This window comes from Pistacia vera, unplaced genomic scaffold, assembly GCF_008641045.1.
Source record: "Pistacia vera cultivar Batoury unplaced genomic scaffold, PisVer_v2 Contig175, whole genome shotgun sequence".
In the NCBI taxonomy this organism is placed as follows: Eukaryota; Viridiplantae; Streptophyta; class Magnoliopsida; order Sapindales; family Anacardiaceae; genus Pistacia; species Pistacia vera.
This window is the reverse complement of record NW_022195844.1, coordinates 86706-96526: the sequence shown is the minus strand read 5'-3', so window position 1 is coordinate 96526 and position 9821 is coordinate 86706. Positions and strand designations below refer to the sequence as shown.

Here is a 9821-nt window from a genome sequence, read left to right as displayed (position 1 = left end):
CCACTCCCTAAGAATATATCAATGGGTGAAATTACAAGGATGGATTTGTCCAACAACCATTTTTCAGGAGAGTTACCATCTGATTTTCTAACTGGTTGCTTCTCATTGGAATTTTTGAACTTGTCAAACAACAATTTTAATGGGCAAATATTTCCTCAATATATGAACATGCCTGACTTGAGGTACATATATTTGAACAATAACAACTTCAGTGGAAAAATCGGAAAAGGATTACAAAATTTTACATATTTAGAAGCCTTAGATATCTCCAACAACAAGGTATCTGGTCAAGTTCCCAATTGGATAGGAAACTTTTCAAACCTCCAGTTTCTTCTAATGTCAAAAAACCTTCTAGAAGGAAATATTCCTGTTCAATTAAGCAAGTTGTCATTCCTTATCATTTTAGATGTCTCTGAAAATAAGTTGACCGGGCCCATTACATCTTTTTCTAATTTTTCATCTATCCAAGAGTTGTTCATGCAGAAGAATGCTTTCACAGGGCCAATTCCAAAGTCACTTTTTAGAAGCTCTAAATTATTGATGCTCAATTTGAGGGACAACCAATTTTCAGGAAGTATTCCTAATTTGATCATTAAGCATTCAAGTTTACGTGTTCTTCTTTTGGGAGGCAATCACTTGCAAGGTCCTATACCTAGTCAGTTATGTGAATTAAGAAGCCTGAGCATCTTAGATCTTTCCAATAATAGACTTAATGGATCAATACCTTCATGCTTTAGTAGGATGATATTTTGGATAGGACAAAGTGATATTCATAATGAGTATAGGTCAATTGGTTTGGCACCTGGGCTACTGTATATGAATTATGATTCATATCACTACAATTCCATTTTGTCATTGAGTTTGACTGAAGATGTTTTTCCATATTCATATCATTCCTTTGAAGTGAATTTTTTGACAAAGAATAGGTACGATTCTTACAAGGGTGACATTCTTAACTTTATGAGTGGAATGGATTTGTCAAACAATGACTTATTTGGAGATATCCCTTCAGAAATCGGAGACCTTCAAGGAATCAAAGCATTGAATTTGTCCAATAATTTATTGTCAAGATCCATACCAAAGAGTTTTTCCAAACTTAAGAATATAGAAAGCTTAGATCTTTCCCATAATAAATTAAGCGGCCAAATTCCTCGACAATTGACCGAGTTAACCCAGTTAGCTGTCTTCAATGTGTCGTACAACAACTTGTCTGGGTTGACTCCTAATGAACGTCAGTTTGCTACCTTTGATCAAAGCAGTTATATAGGTAATTCTGATCTATGTGTTACCCTAATCAATAAGAGCTGCACCAGTGTGCCAACTCCACCCTTGTTACCATCCAATGGAGAAGAAGGAGAAGAATCTGCAATTGACATGGTGGCATTTTATTGGAGTTTTTTTGGATCATATGTCACTATCATATTGGGGTTATTGGTGATTCTTTGGATCAACTCACATTGGCGTATGCTATGGTTTTATTTTATTGGTGAATGCATTGATTTTTGCTTTTATTGGCTTTCAAAATATGTATCATGCTAGGCCACTATAGAGTAACTTGAATAATCTTTTTACCTTTGGCTACTGTGACATTTTGTTCTGTTGTATTTGGTGCGTTCAATAATTTCTATAAAACTAGCTACATAATTTCTTCAGTTCAAGTTGTTTCCTTGAATTTGGTTTATATTGTTTTCTCATAAATAAGGTGCGTATACATGCTGATTTAGCTTGTTGCTTTCTATTAAACAATAATGTTTTTCATTATTATTATTATTATTTTTCACTTATTCTCATGAAGATTTTCCAATGATTTAAAGGATTCATGTTATAATTCAATGCAATGAAGGATGCCTGATTTAACAATAAAGAAGGAACAATTAGTTCTATTAATATTGGAAGAAGAAGACAGCTTGTAAATTATTATTATAATAATATTACTTTTTTAATGTTGGTGAAAATTTGTTATTCTAGCTGTCATCCGATAGATTCATCTAACATTTCTGAAGGTGATTAAGCCATCATCAGAGATACAAGCTAAAGAAAGGATTGTAAGAGATGTTTGGCAAGTAAGAAAATAAAAAGGAAAGTTGAGAGAAAATCGGTCTACTTATGTTAGTAGTAAAAATATGCCTTTACATTTGAGGGTATGCCCCTTTATATAGGGCACGAAAAATATCATATTATACAATCTGAACATTAACACAAATTTGTTTTTCTTCATATGAGGCAGCAGAAGAGTAATAAATAACTTCTCACTGAAATACATACTTGTGCAGGAAACAAAGTCAGTATTAAAATTAGATTTGTATGATGCTATTAGCCCATCAATTAATCTGTCTAGTACAAATTAGATATACCAACCATCTTGACAGATAACTACCAAACAAATAATGAAGAATCATTTCTATTTTTTGAGGACAAGTTGCCACGCTTTCTACACATCCATTCAGGTAACATAACTCAATTTCTTGGTTGTGCAGACTTCTTTTATTTATTTATTTATTTGAGATCCCATTTTGTTTGTTGAAACTATTATTTATTAATCTTTTTATTTATTAATTTTGTAAGAAAAAGACAATAATAATCTACTTTGTAAATGCATAAACTCTTAAAATCATACTAATAATAATAATCTTAAGAACACGACATAATATTTTACCTTAGAAACTTTATAAAGGCCAGGCCTTATCTCATCGGCAACGGACCGACCCAAAGCCACTTGCATAACTTTGTTTGAGCCAAGAAAGAATCTGAACAAAATAATCAACAATGAAAAGGCATTAATTTGCTTACACGACAATGTACTGAACTAAAACTATGAAAAAAAAATTAATTAGCTGACCGGCTGGTAGGTTTGAGCTGATCTCTAAACTCTTTGAACTTGAGATTTCTCATATTCTCAAAAGAGAAAACATAAATGGAGTTGTAATTTTCCACGGTTTCTCTTATCGAATTCACGATCAATTCTTTGTGTTCTCTCCCTTTCTTCTTCGTCTTTGACAAAGTGACAGCAATTCATTCATTATAAACATTACATCAAAATTACATAAAATTTTACGTTACAGAAGAACGACACAAAGCCTACATGCTCGGTCATGCTTCGACTTCGGCATGTCGTTAACGGCTGAAACGGCTGCGTCTTCACTGCTATTCTCTTTGCGTTTAGGATTTTAAGAAGTCTTGCAACTGTCCTGAGGTTTTGGGTCTTAAGAAATAAAGAAAATTTTGAATTATGATAAAAAGAAGAAAATTAATATAAAGAATGGGCTTGAGATATATATCAACTAAATACACCCCTAGATAATTTGAAGTGTCCAAGCCCATTCAGCTAAAGACACCCAACGATATTTTAAAGTGTAAACTTAATTAATTAAATAGTGGTGTTATTTAAGCCCACTAAATCTCTTTCTAAACCTCTAATTAAATAAGATTTATTAGATAAAATTATACATGATGTATTTAATAAATCTACTCTTATTACAAAAAAAGCCTTATCATTTTCCCTTTTTATTTTCTTCCTTATTGATGTAGAGATTTACACCAACCTAAAGTAGAATCACGTAAGATGTGTGCGCGATCCCCGTGGATCAGCAGTAGAAACAATATGAAAGCAAATATGCAAAAGCTAACACAAAAGAACAAAGGATCAAAACACTTTTTAAAGTGATTTGGCTGCTTGTAATGCTTATTGAATGGAATGTGATTTACCAAGAGTTAGCAATTTGCTTTTTACGACTAGTTTTTTTCTCCATAAACAGATTGTAACTTACAGGTTGAGTTGGAGATGAACTTAAATTTGAATAAATGAGAAGTTGTGCGATCTTTGGCCTTAATTATGAAATCCAATTTGCATGCCAAATGGGGTTTTTTCCTCACACAACATTCCCTTTTTATCAAGTTTTAAAGAAAAAAAATAAAAAAACTATTTCCAAATACATGTAGAGATTCAATATTCTTATTTGTTCGATTCTATTTCAATCTGTTACAATTCTTCAAGGCTGACAATAGGTGGCCTTTGCCACTTGACTCAGTCGGTGTCACCGCCACCAATATCCGAGTCTTCTGGTTCTCCATATCGAATTAACTCACTCAATAAATGAGTAACTTATTGAGTCAACTTGCTCTTTCTCTCTCTCTCTCTCCCCTCTCTCCTCTCTCTTTTCTTCTTCTTCTTCTTCTTCTTCTTAATTTTCTTGCTCAGGTTTGATATTAATGCTTCTTGATTGTTCTACAAATTAATGAAGAAGCAGTGATTTATATAGAGGCGTGCTTAGAGTAATTGTGAACGACCAACCCACCAACTTCAGTTTAAAAAGCAATGGGTGTATAATGTGCTTCTTCGGGTTATTTGTAACTTCCGAGAATAGCCTTCTTGGACCTCTTGGTCATCATAGAGATATTATACAAACAAAGCTTGGGCGGTCTGAAGCCTTAAATTTCAATAAGGTTTTGCATATATAAATTTCATATTCCTTATCGATGACCAACACAACATCTAACTAGAAGAATTCAAATTTGAGATTCATATACCTTAACCACACATCTTAACGCTCGTCCGTAATTGAGTTACCCAATGGTGGATATGTATCAACACCATATTGTTTGTAATATATATACTAAATAATGTCATATTGATACGTAAAACACTGCATTAATAATTCGTTTAAATCTTAAAACATCAAGTTTTGCTACATCAATCATTGTTAGCCTTTCTTCTACAGATATACAGCACATTTAAACTAAATAAAACTCATCACCCTTTTCACAACCCGAATAATCAGTTATTTTATGTCCGGTCAAAAGCACAAATAGCAGTGCACCGAAGCAAAAACACATCACACTTCTCATTGAAACAGCCTTGGGTAGTCACATACTCAAGAGCAACAAATCCCATTATTCCTCTTTCGGCGTCTTTTATGTGAGCCTCGCCTTCAAGAATAGACACAAATAGCGAAAAATCATATAATTTAGCAACATTTTGTTCGTCGATTAAGATATTCCACGGTTTTATAATTTTGAAAATAATAGGTTTGGGGAACCTAAAGTGAAGATATGCAATAGCATTAGCTATTTCCACTGCTATCTTTAACCTATTTGTAAATTGTAAGGGCTTGAAATGGGGATGAGAGGGACGATAAATACAATCAGCAAGAGTTCTGTAATCTACTGATTCAAAAACTAAAATAGGAATTTCAGTCTCTAAACAACATCTGATCAACTTCAAAATACTATTGTGATTCATGTGTGACGCAAATAAGATGTTGAGACAATACATATATGTTTCAAAGAAGTCGTCAAATTTCATAACGGAAACTTGGCGGTCCTATAAAACCTCATCATACAATCTATAGCCAAATCCATTGAATATAATTTTTCCCTCATGGAAGTTCTTTGTGGCTCTCTTGAGCTCTTCAATGGAGACAACACGAAAAGGATTAAACCTACCATTACCAAAGGCAATTAATTTTTCTACCAAGATTTTCCCATTCTTCATTACAAATGCCTTCTTCTTTGCCTTTCGCTGATACTTGTTTGTTTTAAAGCACCAAATCATCTAACCTATAAACAAAACCCCAAAAGTATTAGAAATCATCTGCCACCTCCCTTCACATTTCATAACCATGTTGATTTTGACTGTTAGATTTCATGGTTAAAGGGAGATAAGTGATNGTTGCTTGGTTAAGTTGTTGTGATTGACATGTGAATCAGTGTTCACTTTGGTTGTTTATACCTTCGTTTTCGAAATATTTTAATGATATTGTTGAGTAAAATGAATTTTAGGCTCAATTGAAATTTTTTATTTTATATATAAATATATATATGAAAATCTTTTGGATGCGGAAATGCTGATTTTTTTGTAAAACATTTGCAAATTCCTTGGGCAAGAAATTTGTAAAATCTTTAATTATATCTCTAACTAATGTTTAAGTTGACTTGCTGGAACCGTTAATAGTTCTACATCATATTCTAAAAACATAAAACAGTAGTTCAGATCTGGTATGCTATTGTCTACAAATTAAATTTTGACAATTTTGAATTGTACTGCTAATCCTAATATTTGTAATTAATTGGATAAAAAAAATTAATTTTTTGTCATAATAAATATAAATGCATTTGATTATTAAAAATGATGACATCACTAGTCGGACCAGTTCAACTGATCAACCTGGGACTCGACCACTTTGCTGGGTTTCACCTCGGGTTAGTTATTAAAACATTAATACCAATAATGAATATTAATTTGGTAGCACAAACCATACATAACTTAGTATTTATTTATTATAATAATTATTTTAATTTTCAAAAATTACATAATCTTAACTGTAGAACTAGTACCGTTTTCGATCACTGTGAAATCGAGTAAATGGATTAACATCTCAAGCATTTTTGAGCTCCCACTTAGTCACTTTGTGCTCCCTGTAGTCATAGATAAAATTTTTATTATTGTCTCCCTTTTACCATTATGAAATCCAACGAGTGGACTTTCGGTATTTTTGAACTCGCATCCAGCCGATTTTCAACTGCTCCAACATCTTTGAACCTGCAGCCAGCTGCTATGCAATCCCCACTACTTCTCTTGATTTTAATTTATTTTTTAATTGAAAACAACAGAAAACGAAAATCCACTAAGCATTTAGTTTATTTATATACTTTTCCTAGTTTTCTTGAATTCATTAGGTTTTTTAAATCAGTGGTGTACAGGATCTGTTGTAATACACCGTATTTTTTGTACTAAATTTTATTAAATTTTATTTTGTGATTTTGGGGGTAAAGTGTTACATTTTGAAAGTTTTAAGGAAGTAATGTAGCCGAAACAAATAAGGACGAAATTAAAATTGCCAAATATTTTGATGGACAGTGATCATTCAAGGAAAGGAAAAGGGAGAAGGGAACAACGGGGAGAAGAGAAAGAGAGGAGAAAAGAAGAGAGAAAGAAAGGAGGGGAAGACAGAAAGAAGAGGAAAGGAAGAAGGGAGAGAACATAGAGAGAGAGGAGTAGAGAATGAGAAGGTGGTGGAAAAGTGGCCACCGGCGAACAAAACTCCGGTGATCGGAAAGAGTAGAGGAAGATCAAGCATGATGGGAGTTGAGTAAAGCCTAAAATTTCTCTCTGTATAAGTTTTAGTTCATTTAATTTGTGTTGGTATAATTGAGTGTAAGTCATAAGATTACACTAAAATGGAAGATTGAGTTATAATGTTATGCGGGTGAACATATATGTGTTTCCTAAACAAAATTGGTTAAAGATGTGATTTGATATAAAGTTTCACTGTACAAAATCTAACCATCTGGAATTCCGAAAATTCTTTGTATATTTTGGTTTTTGTTTGAAAGTGAATTTGGATATGTTGTTGTAGACTTCTTGAGGAGTGTTTTAAAATTCAATTCACTCAAAAAATTGAAGAATTGAAGTTTATATGGATTTTTTAATTTGCCTTGTAAATTCTTGAATTTTTGTTTTCTGCCGAAACATGTATTTTTGGAATGATTGATTTTAAATTATTGTAAATCATATGTGTCTAGTTTAATTCTAGAGAGTTTCGTGAGGTTTTGATTAAAGGTTAAATTGTTACAAATTTACAAGTTAGTAACTTCAATTCTGGAAATAGTTGGCAGTTTTGAATGAGTTGAAAGAAAATCGTGTTTTCAATAGTTATTGATTATGGGATGACTTGAGAAAATTGTGTGAATAACTTATGTGTCTCTAGAATGTTTCATTAAACTAGGCTTAAATTAATGAAAGAATTTTTTATGAAAAATCCGAGAGCGACCAATGTTTGGTTATAAGACATTTTGTTAAAGACGAAGTTTGGTTAATCCTTTGGTGTGTGAAGTGTCCAATGATTTATATTGAGGTGTTACCTTAGGGAGACTTATGTATGGAGGATTTTTGGATTTTGTATATAGGGAGGCAAGCGGGGGCATCGTTAGAGAATTTCAATCTTTTTTTGGCTTAGGGGTCAAGCTCCAAAATAGTGAGTGGAAAATCCAAACCCTAACTTTTATTTGAAATAAATGTTTGTTATAAACTTCAAATGAGTTGTTTGATTTACTATTTGCCATAATTTAGTGATTATATAATATGATCATTGCTAATGTATTAGTTTACATGAGAATTGAGTTTTTTTTTTTTTTTTTGGTGAAAATTGTTATTGATAACATAAAAATTGAGCTGAAGTGTTATTATGAAATCATATTGAAAACTTGCATTTTAGCCTTATACACATGAGAATTCAATGTTATGTATTGTTTTTTAATGAATGAAGACAGAGATTATGTAAAATGATGAGTTAAAGGTATGTATATTGATGATAGTAGTTTCACAACCACCCTATATAGTATCCATCCCCCCCATGATGTTGCTGGGTTGGATAGATTTCCCTAGTACTAGTTGGATGAGAGATTTACGGGTAATTGAGAGGTGATTTGGATATGTATATGTATATCATGAATTTAAAATTAAATTATTAATGCAAGTACTATTGTATATGAAATGTTTTTAGAATGATTTTTTTAGAGAACAGAGTATGATTTGTTACCATAAAAGTTTTCAAAATGAAACTTTTGTAGTGAGAGATTTCAGCATGGTTATGAAAAATGGTTTATATTATAAAAAGTTGTTTATGAAAATGAGATTTTATGAGCATAAATGTTTTATTGAATATGAAAATTTTGTTGCATACTACCATTCTCCACTCACTGTGCATTATGGCTTACCCCTCATTTTTAAATGTTTTCTTTTCCATCTACCCCCGATCAAGAAGGATATCGTGCAGAGAAGTAAATCTCAGTCAAGTTGAGTCACACAACTTCATTTCATCATATGTGTCATAGTTGTATTTTATTTTGCGTTGCAAAGTTTATGTTTCTTTACAAGATTTATTCATTTTTTGGATTGTAAAAGATATGAAAAATTTTGATATTATACGTTATTTTGTAAAAGTTCAACTGCATCTATTTATTACAAATGATATATATTATTTGTTTAATTCATTAACAGGTTTCATAGTTTTCCCACGTGCCACATCTGGTCAATCGTCTTATGGGTGTGTCAAAGCTTATAGGACAGGGAGGGTTGGGACGAATCATGTCATCTGTTGTCCCTTAAACAAATCTGGGCAAGCAAAGTCTCTCCGTTCATCAAAATTTGAGGTTCTTAGAATCTAATGGGAACTACATTCTGTAATTGACTCTCCAATAGGTAATTAGCAGCTTAACTTTTTTAATTCTTTTCCTTTTTTTATTTGTTATTTTCTTGCATATCAATTCAACTTTCCTTGGTGCTATTGGCTTAATTAACTCCTCGTCATCAAAAAGTTGCATTGATATCGACAAAGTCTTGCAAAATAGACTAGATAAAATTAACGAATTATAAGGTGTTCCAAACTAACCATAATCATAACTTGTCAAATTGAATTTGGAAGTCTCAACCCGATGGGAAACTCTTTCTGTCCTTCTTCATCACTGCATGTCTGACTCGGTGCCAACAACCAGCTCGAACATCATAGCTGCGACTGGTATCGGGTTCTCCAAGAATCTCCGAAGCGTTGGTTATAAGCTTCAAAGCTCCTGGAGCCGCAGCGGGGATGTTTCTCACGCTTAATCATCTTTGCGAGTGAACGAACTCATGCGTAATCACTCACAAGAAACTGATGAGAGGGTTCTTTGAAGCGAAGAACACCTACAATGATACAAGTCAGCTCTCTTTGAGTACTGAAGCGACGTGAATACGACATGACTCCGCATAGAGTTCAAACTGATCCGTAAAAAGGATGCAACAGCAGAAGCACATAATTGTTTCATATGATGATGATTAAGTATGT

General features: G+C 32.5%; 1 protein-coding gene across 1 annotated transcript; it reads left to right on the top strand.

Moving 5' to 3' along the window:
- The first annotated feature begins 21 nt into the window (after positions 1-21).
- LOC116126112 (receptor like protein 21-like) lies at positions 22-1539 on the top strand. The gene has a single exon (XM_031411820.1). The coding sequence runs from the start codon at positions 22-24 to the stop codon at positions 1537-1539; it is 1518 nt and encodes a 505-aa protein (XP_031267680.1).
- Positions 1540-9821: the final 8282 nt, after the last annotated feature.